Source organism: Gopherus flavomarginatus, chromosome 2, assembly GCF_025201925.1.
Source record: "Gopherus flavomarginatus isolate rGopFla2 chromosome 2, rGopFla2.mat.asm, whole genome shotgun sequence".
NCBI classification, from domain to species: domain Eukaryota; kingdom Metazoa; phylum Chordata; order Testudines; family Testudinidae; genus Gopherus; species Gopherus flavomarginatus.
In genome coordinates, this window is record NC_066618.1 from 116,633,729 (window position 1) to 116,656,620 (window position 22,892).

Here is a 22,892-nt window from a genome sequence, read left to right on the forward strand (position 1 = left end):
AAGGGGTGTTTATACTTAATCTCAATGAAGCAATTTTTCTACAGTTTAGAAGCTACAGTGAAAAGGTTTTCAATGCCAGCATTGAAATCCAACAGAAACGAGCCTTGTTTAATTTAATCTGCACTGATATTCTGTGCTACCTACTCACTAGAACTTTCAGAATCAGAAGGAGGGGGAAGAAACCAAAAGCCTTAGGACCCAATTCTCCATTTGGGTACACTGATGTTAATCAAGAGCATCTCTAGCGAAGTCAGCAGAACTGCACCAATGTAAAAGATGTAAGTGAGGGTACGTCCAGACTACCTGCCAGATTGGTGAGTAGCAATCGATCTATCGCATCTCGTCTAGATGTGATACATCGATCCCCGAACGTGCTCCCGTCGACTCCACAACTCCACCAGGGAGAATGGCAGAAGCGGAGTTGATGGGGGAGCTGCGGCTATTCCCATAGCTGAAGTTGTGTATCTTACATTGACAGCCCCCACCCCCACAATGTAGACCAGATCTGAGAGGAGAATCAGGACCCAAGTAGCTGTCATTTTCCTAGGGCCTGATTTTTGGGGGTTCCCCAAAAACTACTTGCAAAGATGTGAGTGCGGTTCTGTACTGCTCCCTTCTAAAGGTATGGGACTAGGCCTGATTACATCCTCAAAGACAATCCTGAATTTGGGGAGGCGGTGGTCCTCCCCTTTGAAGAAACTGGAAGAAACAACTGGCAGGCCTTCAAAGAAACCAGAGGTGAGTATCTTTGCTCTGAGAAGATAAGACCAGGATTGAGTGAGGGTCCTCCATAGTTTGGACACTTCAGATAAGCAGCCAAATTTTTGGATGGTGGCCCAGACTGAATTCTGACCCTTTTGAGGTTGCCTATCAACAGATTAACTATTTTGAAACTGATTTACCTGGTGCTTGTATAATTATTTTTCCAGTGGAGATTACAATCTTCTTGAACTCTAAACTCCATTGGGCAGAGATCTTGCATTAGTACAGTGCCTAGAACACTGGGGCACTGATCCTGATTGATGTCTCTGGGTGTTACAGTTATACAAATATTAAATAAATAAATAATAAGTGCTTTCATGTGTAGCTTTGCTGTAGTAAGGATGAATTACTCTGTGGTTTTATACATAGCATGCCTGTGAAAAAGCTTAGGTTTATACATTTTTCATTTGATTCCCTTTATATTACAGAAGCACAGAAACAATTATTTAAAAGGGTAAAGGTGCTTATTATGTCATTTGGGGCTTCATAATTGTGCAGAGAAAAATTCTGGCCAGTCGGGTATGTAAGTTCTTGGATGAAGAGCAGTATATGACTATCTGTGTATAGGGCAGATTTAAAAAGGTTTTGCCTACACATTCACAAGAGAAAGAAGAGATCCAGGCTGTGGTCCGTACAGGAAAACCTGTCTCACTCTGGTACTACTGTTTCTGGCTGGGTTTATAATTTTATAATACTTAAAAAAAAAAAAAAAAAGCTCCTAATTGCCAGTCTTGTGATTGCATGTGCAGTGCACAGGGCATTAGATTCACTGAGACTCTGGGCAGGGAACAGCCAGCTTAGCTTCTGTTCTGTTGCTGCAGCATAGGCCTAGTCTGACTTCTATATCTGGGGGAAGGGAGCAGCTCCAATCAGGCCAATGGGGCTGCGCATCGGGGAGGGGGATTCTGTGCCTGCCTGAGGCTTGCAGTTTAGGTGGGGCAATAACTCCCGCCGAACTGCACTCATGGGTTGCAGCTACACATGTAATTTCCTGCCTAAACTCTGCCTGTTCTTTTGACCCTTCTGGTGCTTGTGGGTGTTTCTGAATTACGCTGATCTCTCTGTCCGGCCATTATTCCAATATATACACCCACACTTAATGCAAAGCAGGAAAATAACAGACATCCAGATAAACAACAAGGAGTCTGGTGGCGCCTTAAAGACTAACAGATTTATTTGGGCATAAGCTTTTGTGGGTAAAAAAACTTCTCACTTCTTCAGGTTTTTTACCCACAAAAGCTTATGCCCAAATAAATCTGTTAGTCTTTAAGGTGCCACTGGACTCCTTGTTGTTTATATGGATGCCTGTTACAGACTAACATAGCTACCCACTGATACCAGACATCCAGATTGGGAGGAGCGGGGGAGGGAGGAATTGCCATTCTCAGTTGTTTATTTGGACAGCTGAGGTACTCTGAGGAATACCAAATGCCAACACACCTTTGCTCAGGCACTTGAATGACCAATACAGCTCTGGCTTGATGTGCTGACACTAACTTGTGCTGGCTTTAGATACTGTTGTCCTGGGAGGTCTGCAGGAGGGAATCCCTGCTCCTAATAATGTTATTGTGGAGGTGTTAGTGGGTGCGACAGAGCATGTCATTTTAAGCTGCCAAACTACAAATTACTTCAGAAAACTTTTGAAGTTCATCAGTGCTCTGGTGAACTTTGAAGAGTCATCAACGTCCTTTGGATGTTTGCCAGATTCTGACATGCCATTTTGACATGCCTCAAATTTGATCCTGTGGGCTACACCTCACAAGAGTCCTTCAAACAGGCCTATTTGGAAATCTCGTGGACAAACTATTCTTTAGCTAGGACATGGCTAAAAAAAATGCACTAGAAGAAGAAGAAGAAAAAAGTGTCACTACCGATTTGTCAAAGAAATCTTGCTATCAGGTACAGTGCATGGGAAAGCGCATCGATACCTCCCAGCAGCCTGAGAAACTCACTAGCACCTCCAGTACCTTGGAGTGCAGAAGAAGAGGCTCATACAAAACACATTTTACGGAATATTGTTGCACAAATATTTAAACTACTGTAAATCTGTACTGAACCTGAAATGTTTCTCTTACCGTCTCGTAAAACTCACACAAGTGGATCAGCTTCTCCAGCTCACTCTTCCTTTTCTCTGTCTGAGTGCTGACATTACTCAAATAACTCTTGAAGGTCTGAACTTTTTCTTCCAAGTTCAGTGAGCAGTTCTTTTGTATCAGCTGCAGCCCTTTCTCACAATATTGCTGTTGAGTACAAAATGAAACATACTACATTAGCACATTGCTTCCTCTGCTGTCTGAATTCTTGTTTGGCATGGTCATTTGTTATAGGCCAATTGCAAAGTGACCAAAAGGTCAAAAGTGAATGATCACTCTTGCTGATCCTTTTGGTGCTTTTTTTCCTTTTTGATAGTGTTCTGCTAAGATAAAATTACTGTTGAGCTTTTTATAAATCTAAATTAATTTTGGGAAGCACAAAGAAAGAAAATAATGATATGATGGAGCAAAAACTACAGTCAATTAAGCTTGAACATTTGAAAAGAATTATTACTACATGTTTAGAGGAGTCACGGTTATATTGCACTTAATATCATTGTGAGAACTTTTGTTTCACAAGTAACAGCTCTCCTGTACCCTTCTTGATGCAATTTCTTTATATGAAATAGTTACAAGACGAACTTTTCTCTTTACTAAGCTCTAGGAGGGCATCAGAGAGTCCTGTGGCACCTTTAAGACTAACAGATGTATTGGAGCATAAGCTTTCGTGGGTGAATACCCACTTTGTCAGACACATGAGGGCATGTATGTATCTAACTTCCCATTTTTTTCTGGCTTCGTTTACCGTTTATTGGTTGGTGTGCCTGTGTATGCTGCTCCTCATGGATGTTCTGTGATGGCAGACCTGCACATGACACTGTGGTTGGTCTCCAAAAATGTTTAAGAGTAAACATTCTACCACAGAAAGCAGCCACTCTTCTTTAGCACAAGTGGTAGGTGTGTGTGGACCTGACCCAAAGCCCACTGCAGCTGAAAGGAGCCTTTCCATTTACTTCAATGAGTACTGGATCAGGTCCTTTTACTTCTGGAACACAAACTACAGAGTTCTATTCCCAGTACTATATGGGCACTGAGTTATTAATGTCATTTATGATTTTTGTTGTTTCTGGCCACAGATTAATTAAAAATTCTCTCCTAAATTCCTCAATTATGCTTTGCAGTACTGAGAATCTGTGCAGTCCCTCTTGCACATGCATAGCTCTCCCTCTCCATGTATTACTTGTTTTCCTCTTGGATATAAAAAAAAAATTCAGTTAAAGAGGCAGTAACTTTCCCAGAGCCACAGAGTTAGTGTTGTTATATTACCAATAATCAGTGAAATTAACATTCTTAATCTATTACAGCTTTGTTTGTATTTCCCCAGTTAATTTTCTATTAGGCTATTGCAGATGCAACTAAAATAACAAAAGCAAAAACAAGTGGTCCTTGGTACAATACTCACCATCACTTTGTCACTGAAAACTCTGAATTCTTCTTGCTGCTTCTTCACACTTTCCAGAGAAAGCAGCTCTTGATCTAAAGGACCAAGATATCGTTCCCTTTCATTTTCAAACCAGAGTTTTATCTATAGAGGATACAAGATTTGTTTTTTAAAATTAATGAGTAAATAATATCTAACACAGAAATTAAGCAACTTTATTAATGCAAATTAAACTCCTGTTAACATATACCAAATAAATCTTTTAAATTCTGTATTTCAAAACTACGAAAAAATCTCTCTCCATATATACAATTTATCTAGAAAGCCATTTTATGTACTGCATTTAGTAACAGACACTTTAGTCAAACATATGTTATTTTGCATCATATGTTAGGCCTCCCCTTGTACTCCTTACACAAGCAAAACTCCCATTGAACTCAGTGAGAAATTTGACTGTAGAGACTGTAGGGCAAGATCATTAGTGATTAATGAATAAAAATATAATTAGGATAGCTCACTGAATACCAAGAGCCAAAAGGTCTGTGCTAATTTTAAAAAACATTTATTAAAATATTTACATTTTCTGTACTCAGGATTTATTACAGATGTTTCACTGACTTGGAAAGTTACCCTTGTGACAGATATGGCAATTTCCTGCAATATCTTTGGGAGACCTTACTGAATTAAATTTAAATAGCTTTACAGTCCAATGTATTAGAAATGCAAAGTTTATGTATTATTATGGGATTGTACATAACTATTCTAGTGGGGAGACATGGCCAATGTAAAAACTGAGAAGTGCTATTAGCTTTAAAGTGCCAGACAAAAAAACTTTCTGGACCAACAAAGTGAAGTGGATTTCCCAGGAGATACCTCGGAGGAGTGGAATGCAAATTCCCACCTCCAGACACAACCTTTTGAATCTATGTCTTGAGGAGAGAACCACTCCTTAGCTGATTACCTATTCAAGTTCTCTGCAGATCATAAACCCAGGCTGTAGAAAGGAAAGGCTAATCTATGCATATGGGTTCTTGTTCTGAGCAAAAGCTGTTATGATCTTGTGACTACAGAAAACCCACATACTGGAGTTTGAAGGACTGAATCCTACCAGAGCCCTAGTTGGAGTAGGGGAGGATCTCTGGCTTATGCGCAGGCATGTACATTCTTTTATTGTCTTTAATGTGTTTTCTGTGTAATGCTTTCACCTTAAGAATAACTGTGCTTGCTTATAAAGGGCTGTGTGGTAACTTGCAACTGTGGACAATTACAACTGTTCATAACCTCTTAGGAGAAAGCACAGCATGCTTACTTAGGCAGTCTGACTTGCCACGGAACTCACAGTGTAGGTAGGGACTGTGAAGCCTGAAAACCCTGGGTGAAAAGGGAGAGAGAGACATTTCTGCCCAGGAGAGGTGACAGCTGAGGAGCCTGGAGCCTAGAGTGGATGTCCTTGTTAGACCACAAAGGAATACAGGTGCAGTTACCCCGAACTGTGACATTATTTGCACTGCATACACACTTATATGGCCAACCCAATATATAGCTTATATTCACAGATTAATTTGGCCCCATGATGGAAGGTTAGCCCTATAGCTGGTATACATTAAATCTCAAAAATAGTACTGACCTGGTCACAATGTTCTTCAAATTTTCTTATTTCCTGGAGATTCTCCAGTTGTTGCAGACACTTATTCGATGTGAGAACCAGCCTATGGACCTCCTCATCTACTTGATTGTACAATCTTGTTATAGCTTCCATGGCATCTCTATGAGGGGAAAAACAACACATAAATGTCCAGTGCAAACACAATGCCAGAAAAGTCCACTCTATATTTCAGAAGACGACAATCAAATTTGTTAATCAGCAAAGCAAAGGAGGTTTGGGCCAACAAGCCAACACCTACAGAACGTATTAGCTGTGTGTTTGCTTGTTCAACTTGTCAAAGAAAAATATATCCTACTCAGAACCAGATACATGGCAGCCAAGATTTTCAAAAGTGACCAGTGATTTGAGGTATCTCAGCTGCTGGGTGCTCAAGCGTGTGTAGCTCAGACGACTTTCTAAGGCATTCAAAAATCACTAGTCATTTTTTAAAATCTTGGCTGTTGTATATAAATGGAGTTGTTTCAGCCAGCCAGGCTGCACTAACCCAGAGCTGTATATAAAGCCTTGATTCAGCAAAGCTTCAAGTCTGCAAGATTATTCATGTGCTTAAAGTTAGGCAAGTGCTTTGCAGGAGCAAGACCTTATTACAGTTATAGAATTCTCTGCACGCTAATGACCTAATCTGATCAGATTGGCATAATTCCTGCCTCTTTTAACTTCTGACTCACCATGTATGTGTTTGCTCACCAACCCTCTCGCCACCTCACCTGCATGAGGTATTAAATAGTTGAATTAGAGAGGGCCCAAGTCTGCAACCAGTCTTCCATTATAAGACTGAGTTTCAGCCAGCCTCAAACCTCTGCCAAAAACAGGTATCTTGACTTCATGTTCTGAAAATCTGAAGGTAACTCCCAGAATATGAAACGTTTCTCTGAAATTTTCAACTAAATTAACAAGCACTTTTTCAGATGGAGAGATTTAAAATTTGCTTTTTTGAAATTTTTGAAAAATTTAATGTTTGTTACTCTGTTTTGCCTTAGGTCAATCACTTCTTAGAGACAAATGATATATACAGTAGGCGATTTGTATGTAAATCCCATTTCGTCCACTGGGAACCATGTATAAATGAGGGCAGTATCTGGCACAAAACATCTATATTTGCTATTCTCCTTAGTAGGGAACATGAAATCTGTTAAGGCGTTACACACGTCTTCCCCTTGTTACATTTCCTCTCTCTTTGGGCTTGACTACAACAGTGCCACATTCTGGTCTACAAGGGTGTGAAATGTAGAGTGCTCTAACATGCTGCACTCTAACGGTCCCATGCAGACTCTGCTGGGATGAACTAAAAAGTACCTTAGTTTGCATTAACATCGTTGTAAATGAGTGGTCTCCTCTCAGGCACACCCTCATTTTCTTGGGAAAGACCTGCAAGTGGCTCCTTGTCTCAGTTTTCCTCATTGCTTCCCAGTAACTCAATACAAGTATAACCTCAAGTCCAATGGTTCTCAACCGGGGTACACGTACCCCCGGGCGTATGCAGAGGCCTTCCAGGGGGTACTCAACTCATCTAGATCAATGTTTCTCAGCCTGGGGGTTGCAACCCCAAAGGGGGTTGTAGGACAGGTTTAGGGTCACAAGTGAAGAGCTGGCATTAGGGGTGGCCACAGTGGGCCCTGTGAAGCTGTTACATGCTTCAGCCCTGGGCAGCAGGGCTCGGGTTTCAGACAAGGCTCACAAGAGAAAAACAGGTTCCAGTATCACACTGAAACGTAAGTACAATATTTATATTCCAATCAATTAATTTTATAATTATATGGCAAAAATGAGACAGTACGCAATTTTTCAGTACTAGTGTGCTGTGACACTCATATTTTTATGTCTGATTTTGTAAGCAAGTAGTTTTTAAGTAAGGTGAAACTTGGGGCAGACAAACCAGACAAATCAGACTTCTGAAAGGGGAACAGTAGCCTGGAAAAGTTAAGAGCCACTGCTCCAGTCCGTCATAATTTATTAACAAACGCATAGTGCAAAAGTCCATAACCAGTAGTCCCAAAACATAGTCCAAATCCCCCACTGCATGTAGCCTTTAAAACCCAGCTTGGTTCTCACCATCCTAGTGTCTTCCACCACACCTGGACTCTTTGGGTATGTCTACACAGCAAAGAAAAACCTGCGACTGGTCCATGCCAGCTGACTCAGGCTTGAGGGGCTAAGCCTGTGAAGCTGTTTCACTGCTGAGTGGACTTCCAGGCTTGGGCTAGAGCCAGAGCTCTGGGACCTGGCCACTCCCCAGAGTGCTAGAGCCCCAGCTTCAGCCTGAGCCCAGACGTCTACACAGCAATGTAATAGCCCCGCAGCCTGAGCCCTGTGAGGCCAAGCTGACTGGCAAGGCCAGCTACAGGTGTCTAGTCACTGTGTAGACATATCCTGAGTCAATCATCCTCTGTCAGACCATCCACCCCAGCCCTTCCTTCTGGGGCACAACCCTGCTCTTTGCAGCAGGAACTCCCACACCATCTCCGCTGGGAGTGTCCTCAAGTCTTGTCTGGGGCCCAGCTCTCTGGCCAGGAGACATCAGGGAGTAAGTTGCTCTGCTGTTCCCCCTTCCTTCAAGCCCTTGGCTCTGGCTCTCTGGTTTAGAGCCAGCAGGCATCACCCTCTGCTGCTGCTGCTCCTCCTGCCATCAGCCCTTTCCTGCCCCTTAGCTCTGGCTAAGGGATGCCAGCCACAAATCCCTCTGGTTGCTCTTCCAGGAACCACCTTCTCTCTCTGGTGGCTCCCATCTCCTATCCCTCTTGTCTGACTGACTCAGTCTGCTCTGGCTCCTCACTGACCTTTTATAACACCAAATGCTGCCCAGTGCACTAAACTGGCCCAACTGGGAGCACCTGGATGGGAACAGGATAGCCGAGCCCAGATTCATATGATGGGCCAGAGACTGTTACAGTGCTCCTACAGGACTGCATCACTGCCAACTAGGTGCCTTCTAGTTCACACCAGCAGGGTCTACATGGGGCAGTTTAATCTAATATGTTGTGCTCTCTACAATTCATTCTCCCACACACACATACACAGACACTGAACTGCAGCACCATGTAGACAAGCCCTTTCTCTCCCTTTTCCTTTCTCTGATTAACATGGGTCTCTGATGCAGCATTTATTGCAAAGCAAGCACCTACCGGTAGTCTTCTGTATTGCAGAATTCCTCTTTCCTGAGTCTTGCAAGAATTGTTCCACCCTCCAGCCTTAATGTTACCAGCAAGGCATCTTCCAAAACAAGTTTCATCATTGTCTTGTGTTTATCGATTAAGTCCCTGACCTCCTATACAGAAGAAACACAATTAATCTCATTGTACTAGAAACTTAGGTAGTGTTGGTACCACAGCTTGGCTAGCATGGCTTTTATAAAACAAATCCATGTGCACACTGGTCAGAGAAATAACAGAACCCTGTTAATGCCTGGTTCCCACTTGTAATTTTTGCTCTACATTTCCCAGTTGCTTCTACTGGTGGAGCTGAACCAGTTTTAGCAATAATTTTTGGCCAAAACATTATGGAGACCGAACTGCTCTCTCCCTGGGGGAGGGAGGGATAGCTCAGGGGTTTGAGCATTGGCCTACTAAACCCAGGGTTGTGAGTTCAATCCCTGGGGGGGCCATTAAGGGAACTGGGGTAAAAATCTGGGGATTGGTCCTGCTTGGAGCAGGGGGTTGGACTAGATGACCTCCTGAGGTCCCTTCCAACCCTAATAGTCTATGATTCTATGATTCACTACACTTGGTCCCTCAGGTTGATTCAGGCACTCTGGCAAGGCAGTGTGGGGAAGCCTGTATCATCACTGACTAAGCTGTGCGTCTTTTGTAGACAGAGAAATTCAGTTTCCAGGGCTAGCAAACTGGCACCTTTAACAGAAAATTATTAAAAAACCAATAATTAGAGACGGCCAAAACTGAATCCAAACTCCTTTAAAATTAAAGGTATGCAAAATTTGAATGACTATACCTGAACTCATCCCTATAATTTTGTGTTGCCTTGAAAATAAACCAAAAGGGTCTATTTTCTAGGGTTTGTTTTTCAGGTATGGCAGAAACCTTATGAGAAGGGCTCATCTTGCAAGATGTCTACAATCTTGGTTTCAAATTTTGTGAGAACAGCTCATGGGACATCGGTACTTTCAGATCTAAACCTTGACACCCTATTCTGACCTCATAACTGAATGCTACTCTAAACCTGATGCAGACAGGATCCATATGTCTCTTCCTCAGCTTCTCTCTAATAACACCCCCATAATATATTACTGAGCTACCTCAGGCTTCCAATTTTTTGAATTCAAGACATAGGATTTGTGACATCAGCTAATACTTACCTGCACTGTACTTAGGGTTCTGTTGGAGTTCAGCGAACAAACTGAGTTCTGTAGAAAGACAATGGCCTCTTTGCAGTTTGTAATAAAGGGTTCCAGTTTCTGCAGCGATAAAACACGATGACAGATAAAAACACTCAAAAAGTCAGTCTCAGGAAATAGCTTTGGCTTCTTAAACTTAAAGTGTCTTAGATGGTCAGAAAGAGTTATTTGTATGTTAATTACAGTAAGGGCTTGTCTACACGTAGTTTTGTACTGCTTTAACTGTATCAGTTTGACACCAGTATAGTTAAGTGGTACAACCCCCCTAGTGTGGATGCAGTTATACCAGTATAACTATTCCTGTATGGGAATTGGAATAAAGGGAATAAGCCAAACTAACAAGGGGAATAAGCTACACAGATAAAAGACACTTTTATACCAGAATAACTACATTCACATCAAGGATTATACAGATCTATTTCAGTAAAAAAAAATTACTCCCTTAACTGAAATAGTTAAATAAGCATAAAAACTGCGTTTAGACCTTAGACAGGTTTTTTTTTAACATCAGAATAGGCATAGCCTTAAATACGATCATTGTTTTCCAAGTCAGTATTTGGAATGTGTGGTTATATACAGTCTCCATAGATGCCAGACCTTCAGCTGGCATAAACTGGCATAGCTCCATTGACTTCAGTGCCAGAGGACAAAGTACTGCACATGAAGAAAACATCAGGGCCAGTTATTGACTTTAATATAGCTAAGCTGATTGACACCAGTTGAGGATCTGTCCCTAGGAATTCAGATATGTGTTAGAAAGTGAGTTTTGCAAATCTAACATAATCCAGAGTGGAAATCTGTCTGAATCCTGCAACCATGACACAGCAGAACAGAGGCCAAGGCCGACCTAGCGAGGGATTAACAGAGCACAGCGGCACAGCTGTGTGGGGATGTTTCAACACCACCTACATGCAATGTACAAGACTAGCTGGCACTATTTGTTTCTCATTTTTATGAGGAATAAAAGTTACTAAATTCCATCAAGAACATTCTAAAAGGGAAAATAAAACCAGAGGAGAACAAGTAATGGGAGCTGCAAGCACTATCTTACCTTTCGGAAACGCATCCAGTCATGGTGGTTATACAGAAAGGTTCCATCAAATTCTGCTGTCAACTGGGTACAGTCAATGTGCTTTTGCAAAGCCTTCAGTGATGTGAGGACTTCATACTGTTAAAGAAAAATTGTGAATGGAGCTATATTAATGCCATAAATCAAACCACTGGGGAAAAAAAAACTTATATAGTGCCAGTTGTCAAAATCTTTTACAGAATCTCTTGAGACAGAGGACCAGATCCTCAAGTGGGTATAAATGAGTGTAGATCTAAGGAAGTCAAGAACTAGGCCTCAGATTTTCTTCATGTGTAATAATACTCTGTCTTCTGGAAGGAAGTCAATGGAGCTATGCAAATCTGCACCAGCCGAGGATCTGGCCCAAATTACAACATTTTATTTGTAGAAAATATTTTCTGTTACTATTATATATTTGTTAAAATATATATAAGATTGAAGGGGAAAAAATCTCAAGTGACATCTGTCTCTAACAACCATCTGTGCCAAGAGAATATTACATACAAAGAAAAAAAAAAGACGTTAAAATTCTTTGGTTATCAAGTTTTATTGAGAGAAAATTGTATATTTTAACTCTACATACAAAGTTCAGGAGAACAAGCTTCTGTTCTGACTGATTTAAATAATAAATTCATTTTTGCTCTAACTTCAGCTCCCTTTATATTCATTTCAAACATCAATTTTGTATTTTTAAAAATATTTTAATTATAAAATTCTTGCATAGTAAATACAAAAATAGCAGCAGTAAGTCATTATGTTATTGTAAAGAACACAATTCACACAAAAATACAATTCAGCAAACTGGTTTATGCAGTAAGTCTACCCAAAGGGCAAATTCCTTACACGGCAGGGCTGTTGTGAGGATAAATACATTAATGACTGTGATGTGCTCAGATACATGGTAATGGCAGCCACATAAGTACCTAAAATAAGATCTGCATTGAGAAGCATGTTATAGATAGATATAGATTTCAGTGGCACTACTCACACAGTAAGGTGCTACTGAATTGGAGCTACTCAAAGTACAATGTATTATTCAGTGAGTAATAGCCTTAAAAACACCAAAAAAATAATCAATTTCTTCTAAATAAAATAAAATGTCATGAAGTCACATTTTGGAAAGTAACTTTTCATAACAAAATTTAACTTTACAAAATATCTTGCACATTCTTCTTAATGTTACCTGAATTGCAGTATCTTTGTCAGGTCTAAATGCAGATTCCTTCTCAGTCAATATCAGGACACTGTGAATGGAGTGAGGAACTGCACTCTGGAAAGCAAAGCAAAATGAATTTAGAGAAATGCTTTACTATGAACCTCCCAATCTTTTTTCCTTTTTGCCGTTTTTCAAAATTCAGCTTGATTGGTTAACATGATCATCATAAGACAAGATAGCCTTATATCGTTATTTTTAAATAATGTATTTTCCCAATAATAAATGTAGTTATGGGGTCAAATTCTGTTCTTTTTGTTGCAGGAGCACATTGTTTTATTCTTCAATAAAATTAACTTGGATTATGCGACAAATGCAATGATGTTTTCTTAATGACTCACTTATGCTGTATGTGTCCTTGCTTTACACTGTGTTTTTCCCATAAAGCATTAAAGAGCCTTATTTGAAAAATGCGAACAGCACAAAACAAGGCTGCAATAACTTGCAATGATCATTGTCAATCTTGTCTATCGCACATATAGAAGTGTGTTTGTGGTTCTCACATTGGTGTGACCTCACATATATGTGTTCACCTGTAGTGTTTGCTGAATCCTCATAGGTTGACATCAACATGAGACTCCATCATCATGCTGTAAACTATACGTTTCAAACGGTAACTGAAGTTTAAATACTTTAATTAATAAAAGGATGACATTCATATTTCTTGCTTCATGCAGTATTGCTTTGAGGGTGTTTTCTCTCTTATAAAAGTGGCTGTTGGAGAGGGAATTAGGTCTCAAAAGACATTGCATGTGTATTTTTTTTTAATCCATCAGTTATGCATTTAGGGATTTATCCAGCCTCTAATGAAGTCAATCAGTGTTTCCTCTGCTTTCACTGGGTGCAGGATCAGGGCCTAATTCATCCCAGTGCTGGAGATAAATATGGTGTAGAGCCCTAAGTAGGTATTATATCACTATTATGCCTTCCTTATTCTGCAGCTCTTATAGATTCATAGACTCTAGGACTGCAAGGGACCTCAAGAAGTCATCGAGTCCAGTCCCCTGCCCTCATGGCAGGACCAAATACTGTCTAGACCATCCCTAATAGACATTTATCTAACCTATTCTTAAATATCTCCAGAGATGGAGATTCCACAACCTTCCTAGGCAATTTATTCCAGTGTTTAACTACCCAGACAGTTAGGAACTTTTTCCTAATGTCCAACCTAAACCTCCCTTGCTGCAGTTTAAGCCCATTGCTTCTTGTTCTATCATTAGAGGCTAAGGTGAACAAGTTTTCTCCCTCCTCCTGATGACACCCTTTTCGATACCTGAAAACTGCTATCATGTCCCCTCTCAGTCTTCTCTTTTCCAAACTAAATAAACCCAATTCTTTCAAACGGAGGTTTCAGGAGGCAGAGCACGAGTTTGCTGCCTGCCTACCATCCATCATTCTTGCCAGTGAATTTTAGGTCATTTGGTGCTTCATTTAGAAGTAGAAAGCAACTCTTCATATTTTAGCCCTAAATCTTGATTGGAGTGCTTCTGCGTCATCGTATCCACTGTTACTCCACAGCTTGCAAAAAAGACTTATTATTTCTGTTGCTATGAGACAATGTACTATTGGAGTTACTGGCTTTTTTCGTTTTTAATATTCTGTGTTCTAATTTTCTGTTATCTTTATCTAATATTCCTTCTCGTTTTCCATCTCTGTGTTTAAAGGATACTTCAGAAAATATGGCTTAGCCATACACATTGGACGTGCTCTAATGCAAAGACTGAGCATTGGGACAATAAAGGCTGAGTGGCAGAGTTAACTCTGATTTCACTTGGGGTATGATTATAATTTTACAGTCTGCCTGGAATCAGAGGCAATATGCAGCTGCCCTGAGACAGAGAAACACTGAGAACAATTCCTCCTCCGTTCCCCCTTTGCTCTGGGGGAAAAGTAAATGACTTGTCCCCTTTTCCTGGAGCAGCTTACACCTCCCTGTGCATGGTGCCAGGGCTCCTTTGCACCCCCTCTAAAGGCTCATCGTGAGGGGTCCTAGGCAAGTAGTCCCTCTCCTGCCTGCATGACCACAGCCACAACCAGTGCTGGGCTGAGGAGGAAATAAGAGTGAGCTGAAGGCTAAGACAGTATAGCTTTGATTTTGTAAGTTAAAAAGAGGGAACTGATGTTATAAATAGAATGACAAGAATGATAACAACAAAACCGCCAATCCCTCCTCTGAGCCCTTTCTGCTGATGATGTATTAAGTCTTTAATCATAGCAGCTGCAAAGCATGCTGTAATGCAGAGTCCAATGTAAGTTTATGGCACATGCTCAGGTAGCCACATTTATATTTGAAGCACATCGGTCACCTTTCCGGATTGGCAAAATCAGTATTTCATCTTTGTTGTTTTTCAGAAGTTCAACAGTGTTCGCTCCTGGCCTGTGGGAAGAGAGTATCTGGAAGCCCACGTTTTAGTTATGTCTCCTACATATGCATTTCAAAATGGAAAAAGCCAAACTAATTGAATTTTTTTTTTTTGTTAATGACAACCCCTTCTTCACCCAAACCCACAGACCAAGTTTCAGCCCACTCTGAATTAAAATGGCTAGTCTAAATCTTAAAATATCTAAACTCTAAAAATGGAGTTGACAAACGGAAAATTGTCAAACTGTTGCATTTAATTTCATTATAATAAAACTATATCTACCTAATTCCACATTTCCATTGCTTTCATCTGAGACAAATACCTTGTTAAACACTATGCCAAAAACAAATTCATTTGCTTCCAGGATTCAATTCATCATCTTGTGATGACATGTTTTTCCTCAGGGCATACCTGCCACATCTCAGATGTGTAATATACTTAAGAAAACACTAAAGCCAGCTTAATAAAATAATTACAACAATGCGAATTCAGTAGATTTCCTTTTTTCAACTTGGTTGCCAAGCCGTTTAGAAGATTCAGTTACAATAAGAACTTAAGTATTTGGTGGAAATTTTCCCAGTGCATATTTCTTTTTTCTCTACACTGTTTCGGTGCAGCAGCTGTGTGTAGGAAGGGCAACTATATAGATCTAACTGCTACATATGGTTAGTGTCCGTCTGCAGCTGTGGGAAAATGGCTGTGTAAAACTCACAGGGTGATGTTAAGTAAATGCAGTAGCTGGAGGTACTTGCACCTCAAGTCTGAAAATGTTTGATCTATTGTTACAATACTCAAGTTCTCACTAGAACCATAAAAGATTAAAGATCAAAAATCATTTTGCACTGGTCTTCTACTTTGTTTACTTTGGGCACCTGACAGCACTTTGGAAACAGTTAGTTCCACTGTTTCCCTTTTTTTAGTCAGATAGGCCTCATATAGGTACCATGTGGAGTTGATTACAAGACTGCAGCATCAATCAGTTTCCTCTCATATTAGTGTTGATCCTCATACAGTAAATGGACAGGGGAAAACATTTTAGGAAAGATGGTCAGGAGAATAAGAAGATTTAATACCTGAAACTACTTGTAACTAATTTTTTTAATTGATCAGATTTCAGATGGACAGCGTAGTGTCTTTTTAATCTGATGTAGTTACAATATAAGGCTTGTAAGGGTAGATGGGAAAGAGTGAAAAGATGGGAGGAATCAAAAAGAAGTCATCATCTACAACAACTTGTTCTTGTTTTGTTATATTTCTCCTTGAATAACATGATTACCATATCTACATCCTGCACTGAACAATCTTAAATGTCAGCTATGGCTCAAAGCAGACTCTGCATCGGAAAATTTCACTCCTCTCTCCATGAGTTTGCAATGTTTTCATTTGCTGTTGTCATGATTCAGAACCAAGGCTGGGATGTACAAACTTCAGAAGAATGTCCATTTTCTGACTGTGATTAATTCTGATCTGAACAAAAACCACTTCACCCTTGTCAAAGGAATACTGATGAAAGCCAAGCACATGAAAAGGCCGTTGTGATAGTGACGTGCTAGAGACACTGTAATGTCAAAATACATCGTAACAGAAAATCAGACTAGAAGACCTTTGTGCTAGAGTCTTTTCCTTTTTGAACTGTTCAGTGAACCAGCACTAACAGATCTTTAGTTTCACTATGCAAACAAAAACAATTCACTCCATTAAAGGCAGAAGAAAAGTTGGCCTCAGTTGTCAAAACATTTTGTGTAACTTTTACTTTGCTATTAGTTTCCCTCAGTGCACCAAATAACAGGTTAACAAAATGATTGCTGGATAATATCAAATGCAAGTGAATCTCCATAACAACTTCCCAATAAACTGCTCTAGTCCTACTCACTGTTTGAGAAAACTGGACTTAATGTCAACAGACACACAGTGCTTTTTTTTGTAGAACTAGCTCTGAAGTCTCAAGAATATACCGTACTTGTAATTTTTTATTTTAAATCTATTCCTTCTACTTATATTTATACCTAATCAGCTTTAGCTTTTTCAACTGGTCCTTTGATGATCCTATTGTGTAGCACAAATTTTTTTCCCATGTGCTGAATGGAGAAAGTAATTCAGAAAGGAAAGAACTACAACTGGTATTAAGTTTAACACTGTAAGCTCTTTTGGACAGGAGGCATCTTTTGATTATCTGTGTGCACAGCACCCAGGAAAACAACACCCCAGTACCTGATTAGGGGCCTGTAGGTGCTATCACAATACAAATAACAACAACAATAATTAAAAAAAAAACACTAGTATTTTATTTTGTGCTCTTAAACAATGCACCATAAACACTAGCACTTACCTGTAATACTGTGAAAGCTTTGAAAAGACCAGGACTAGGCTGGCACTTACGAGCATCCACTAAAATAACGAGCCCCAGATCACGTACTTCCTTCCTAGAAACAGAGAGGCAGATATTTCCTAACCTGCATTTCCTCTTGATAAAAGTATTTGGACACAATTTTATAAACATTTAGCAAACAAACAGGTTGATGATGGGGCCACCTAGAACAAATCTATTTTATTTCCAGTCAGAAATAAAGCAGCAGACCGTATATCATGCAGAAAACGATTACGGTCAGCTCCTCTTATTAAAAAATCTGTTGCAGGAGGTCAGGGGTGAGAAAACTTGTGATTCCCTCTCACATTTTCTCCAAATCATAATGTCAGGGATGAACAATTTGCCGTTGTGTTGTCTCTAGATTACTTGTGGTCCTTCCCATTCTCCTGATAGCATGGCTCCCTCTCCAGTTGTCCACTGTATCTAGAACTCTGTCTCCCCCACATGCCTTAAAAGCGGAGTTTCCCCTGTATGGAATGGCTGTTTGGTTAAGATAACACAGCCACAATAGATACCCTCCGGGTTTATGGCGGGGGAGTAATGATGCACCTAGACATTGGCCCCCATCCATGTCCAGATCTCTATCCCTGGAGAAGGCTCTCTGAGAGTATGGAGATAGGGCTGATGGTGTCAGCCAATGGTTGGGGTCACTTTTCTCATGAAACCTGCAGATTTGTGTGTAGAGGGTTTTCTCTGTATAAGGTCTGAGGGTGGGGGAAATGATCTGGAACGGTAATACTAAGCTGAAATGAGTTCCCGCTCATGAAGAACTAATTGCATGGCAGACTGATGCCTTGTGCTGGCATGTCAAATGGTAATATCCCTATTTTTCAGATAGACTGGTGTAACTGAAATGCTTTCCCTAGTGTGAGGGTTTTATCAGCTAGATGTAAACATTTATTCTGAGTTAAACTGTGTAGGAGTTGCTTGGCTTTGGGGAAAATTATTAGATCCATATAAAGTTTTAGCATTAAATGAAAAGGCAAAAAGGAGGTACGATTCCCACCCCTCTTCTGAGACCAACTGCACAGGATTTGACCTTTCAGCTGTTGCACATGTGAAATATGTTGTTTCAAATTTTGTTTAAAAGCTGTTTTACCATCCTCCAGACTCATCTTTACACGCTGTAATTATATAATCTAAATATTGGGTTACATATATTTACACTAAGTATAAACAACAATTACCTTTAAAGGCATTAATGACATATATACACAATGAACAACTAAACATTACTTTAAAAAGCCAGGGCCATTCCAAGGCAAACAGTACATTCAAAGAATATCAGGGTTATGAAGGAAGTTCAGAGGGAAAAAAGGAATTATACTATTAAACATTAAGGCACCCTCACTGCAGTGTGAGTGGATACAGCTATCAAACATTAATGTATTACGCCCTGTAGTGGGAAAGTACAGATTTTTGGCTCAATCTAGCTTCCATTTAAGCCAATAGTAAACTACCCATTCACTTTAATAGGAGCACTAATTCCTCCCCATGCAAAAACATCTTATAGATGTGAATAGAAAATTATATCTTTTCTGCAGTTCCCTTCCTCCACCATCCTGAGAGAAAGGACCACATTCTCTATTACAATCTACACGTTTTAGAACCTTATTGGTTTTGTCTCTACGAAATTTTATACAACTTTTCTGTAACAGGTAAGAGTTAGATTGTCCAATTAGGCACTGTGATATTATCTGATTAAAATATGATCATGTAGATCATTCCTGCTACTACTGTTACATAATTGCAACAAATCTTGTACAAAGTATTTCAAGAAAGGTGTCTATGGAAAGGGTATGATTTGCTGAATATGATTATGCTCTTTGTATGCATGAATCATTTTTGTATTTGAAGTTATAAGTATTGGCTCTATATCTGGATTTCAAATGTTTGCTCTTGGAGTAACGCCCACAAGATATTTAGCCTAACTCACAATGGACCATGGGAGATGCCTATCTATGCTTAATGGACTTTCCTGCCATGACTAAGTGAAATCATGCATGGACATGCACCTTGCCCATGTGACCCCAAACACCATCTTTTACCTGTAATTTTCCACAGTGAGAACAATGAGATGCCCTTCAATTGGCAGAAGCTATAAAAGGCCCAGGAAACATCTCCATTTTGCCTCTTTCCTGCTCATACCTCTGGACTACGGACTTATACTAATGGGAGCATTCTAACTGAGAGACTGAGGACCTTCCAATGATTTGGAAGCAACCAGACACTTGACTTAAGCCAGCAGCTTATTCCATCACAGCTTCAAGCTTGAAACAAGAACTTTGCAATTGTATGTATTTGATTGCTTTAACCAATTTTAACTCTCACCTCTCTTTCTTTTTATAAATAAACCTTTTTTAGTATCTAATATCTAGACTGGCAACAACGTGATTATTGGGTAAGATCTGAGTTATATACTGACCTGGGTGTGTGGCTGGTCCTCTGGGATCAGAAGAACCTTTTATTTGATGAAATTGGTTTTTAAAGAACCATTCATCTTTAAGTCTAGTGTTTTCGGTGGCGATATAAGGATTGGAATGCCTAAGGAAACTGCTTTTCTGACTTGTTAGCCAGTGTAGTGAAACAGAAGTTTACTTTTGTGGCTGGTTTGCTATATCTTATGGGATAATAGCCACCAGTTTTGGGGTGGGTCTGCCCTATTTCTCAGCAGTTTGTCCTGAATTTGGTATTCTCAGTTGTGACCCACAGAGGCACAATTACAGGCACCACCCAAGCAGAGGGTGATGCAGAGCCACACTGCTGGAAGAAGTGGCAGGGAAGGGACTGTGACTCAAGGCCTGATCCAAAACCCACTGAATCAACTTAAGGACTTCCAATGACTTCACTGGGCTGTTGGCTCAGACACAAAGAAAGATACAATCCCACCCTAAGCTCCCTGGCATACAGGGGAATGCACCGCAATGCATCTGGCAAGGTGTGGGATCAAAGTTGAGAGGGGTCATGGTCCTTCAGGGGATGATGTATGGCCCTCGGAGCAAAAACAAGCAGCAATCTCTTGGCTTCCGTGAGCACCGCAACTGCTTCTATCCCTGCTCTTTGTCCCCTTCACATACAAGCCCGGGGCAGTATGGCCCTAAGTGTATTTTTCTTTGGTTTTTGAGTCTGTACAGTTGGATACAAAATAGAAACAAAAAGTTTTGTTACATAGAAAAATTAATTTCTCTGGAGTTATGTGCCAAAGTGGACTTCCTTGAAAGTGGAGGGACATTTTTCTGCAGTGGTAGATAAACATAGGCCAAGACTATAACAGGGTTCCAAAAAGAACTAGATAAATTCATGGCAGATAGGTCCATCAATGGCTAATAGCCAGGATGGGCAGTGATGGAGTCCCTAACCTCTGTTTGCCAGAAGCTGTGAACGGGCAACAAGGGATGGAACACTTGATGAATACCTGTTTTGTTCATTCTCTCTGGGGCACCTGGCATTGGCCACTGTTGCAAGACAGAATACTGGGCTAGATGGACCTTTGGTTCTTATGTTGTTATACTAGACTAGATTCTCATCTGCACCCAAACAAAGAAAATACTTCTGGGTCACTGATTCTGGGATTTATTCTGTAGTGGCCTGGTTTCCTCAGGACTGCTCTAAACTAGACCAGCTGGTGAGAACTTCAGGGGACTTCTTAGCCAACTGAGGATTCCTTTAAACAAGGAAATTTCAGCTGGACAGGTCAGTTAGCTATCCAGCCTCTTTGGTACAGCAATATATGGCTTATTGTGAGGGACAATCTGGCCCGCTGCATTTACCAAATATGCCACTGCTTTGAATTAGGGTAGGACAGGGCCCTCCATATGCTTGTGGAAGTTGTGTGAAGACCACTGGTCAGTAGTGCTGTATTTTTTAAACTATACAAAAAAATGTCAACAACATCCCCTAATACCTGAGTTATGACGTTCATGTATCCACTAATTCATGGGGAATTCTTTTAAAAGTATTTTGAGCAGAACTATTTGTCCAACATTGAGCAGAAAGATAATTATCTCACAGGATTATATTTTATATTTGGAATGCTTTGATGTTTAATTCAAGCTGCGTAGGTTTATTTATTTTATATTAACTTTTGGAAACTTTTCAAAATACTCACTCTATAAATAGTACTTTAAAATCACCTTTAGTATGTTTATTAGTATGTATAAAGGCACAGAACAAGACCTACAAGATATGTTAAATGTTGCCAATTTTCCTATCTGGCCAATTTTCAATCATCCTCATTTTTTGTTGTACAAATAAAACTGTACAAAAAGTTCTCCATAAGTTACAGTATTGTTTGAATTTGCACCCACTAGCCTACACGTGTGCATGCACAGAGGAAGCGACTTAAAATTTGGTCCATTACTTATAAACTTAGATGTAATTTCTTAGATATAATTTCTTAGATATAATTTCATCTGTTTCCCCATATGAAAAAACTGTGTCACAATTATTAGAGCTCTCAGAAATTTTAATAATTTTTTTATTGAAAAATGGTCTTTCAAATATAAAAGATTTATTAAAAACGGTTGATTTCTTAATTTTCATTTTTCACAACATTTTTCATTACTTTTTGGTCAATTTTTTTAAATAAAAAAATTGCATTTTTCATTCTACTGAAAACTAGGTTTGTGACACAAATTTTGATTACATTTTAATTTAAACAATTTTAGAAAACAAATTGAAAAAATAATGAAAAAATTGATCCATTTGAACCTGTAAAACTAAGAAAAACCCCTTAAAAATGTTGAATTTTAAGTGATTTAAAAAAAAAAGTTACACTGGCTATGATGGAACTAAGGCACCAATCCTGTGAATGCTTACACACTAGAAACTTCACACCTTCAAGTAGTCCCACTTGTGGGGTTAGTGAGTTCAGCTGGGATCTGCCAGGCTTGGGGACCCTCCTTCCCCCCTAGCAATCCCTCTTTTTATGGGTTTTTCCATGGGAGCAAATGATCTGAGCCAATATGATTTCTCAATTGATACAAACTTGAGGAATTACTGCAAGTGTGTTCCTTATGCACTGTACTGCTTTAATGTAATGAAAAATACGTCTTATGTTTTGCAATTTTGCACAGTGGAAAGTAAAAGAGACAATTCAGTAAGTTCTGCTTGTCCATTCCAGAGGTTTCCCCATTGTGGAAAGCAGGAGCCTTATTTATTTAAGTTCTTTTTGTAAAATCCCCAAATGTCATGACAGTAATTCGTACCTAACAGCACCACATTTCCTACTCAATTTAAACCTTTTTTCACTTGTGGATTTTCACTTGGATTCTACAACTGCTATTGACTAAAATATGCTTCTTGACGAAAATGGAATAGAAACCCCCTCTACTTTATGAGGTTTTCATTTACAAAACTCACTATCTGTAGTGTACAGGAACTGGCTCGCATCCCTTTAAATAATATGTGAGCCCTCTAGCATGTGTCTACACTACATCTGGGACTGTGCCTTCCAGCCTGAGTAACAAACTTATGCTGGTGCTCTAAAAATAGCTGTGTAGATGGTGCTTTGACACTGGGGCTCAGGTTCTCAATGCCCGACCTCCTGCCCCACAGGCTTGAGAGCCCAGGCTCCAGCCTGAGTTGCAATGTCAAAGCACCATCTACACAGTTATTTTTAGCATGCTAG

At 39.9% G+C, this 22,892-nt stretch overlaps 1 protein-coding gene across 6 annotated transcripts in view; it reads right to left on the bottom strand.

The window, feature by feature from the left end:
* PLEKHG4B (pleckstrin homology and RhoGEF domain containing G4B) overlaps positions 1–22,892 on the bottom strand; it is a 222,456-nt gene that overhangs the window by 44,315 nt on the left and 155,249 nt on the right. For all 6 annotated transcript variants that reach the window (XR_007772354.1, XM_050938129.1, XM_050938126.1 and 3 more), the window contains 8 exons: positions 17,225–17,318; positions 12,503–12,589; positions 11,302–11,418; positions 10,212–10,310; positions 9,025–9,167; positions 5,864–6,002; positions 4,258–4,380; positions 2,838–3,002 (listed from right to left, as the gene is read on the bottom strand). Coding sequence is in view for 5 of the 6 variants with exons in the window: in XM_050938129.1 (XP_050794086.1) it covers positions 2,838–3,002; positions 4,258–4,380; positions 5,864–6,002; positions 9,025–9,167; positions 10,212–10,310; positions 11,302–11,418; positions 12,503–12,589; positions 17,225–17,318 (967 nt within the window). In the remaining variant the exon portion in view is untranslated. The remainder of the gene's footprint in view (positions 1–2,837; positions 3,003–4,257; positions 4,381–5,863; positions 6,003–9,024; positions 9,168–10,211; positions 10,311–11,301; positions 11,419–12,502; positions 12,590–17,224; positions 17,319–22,892) is intronic.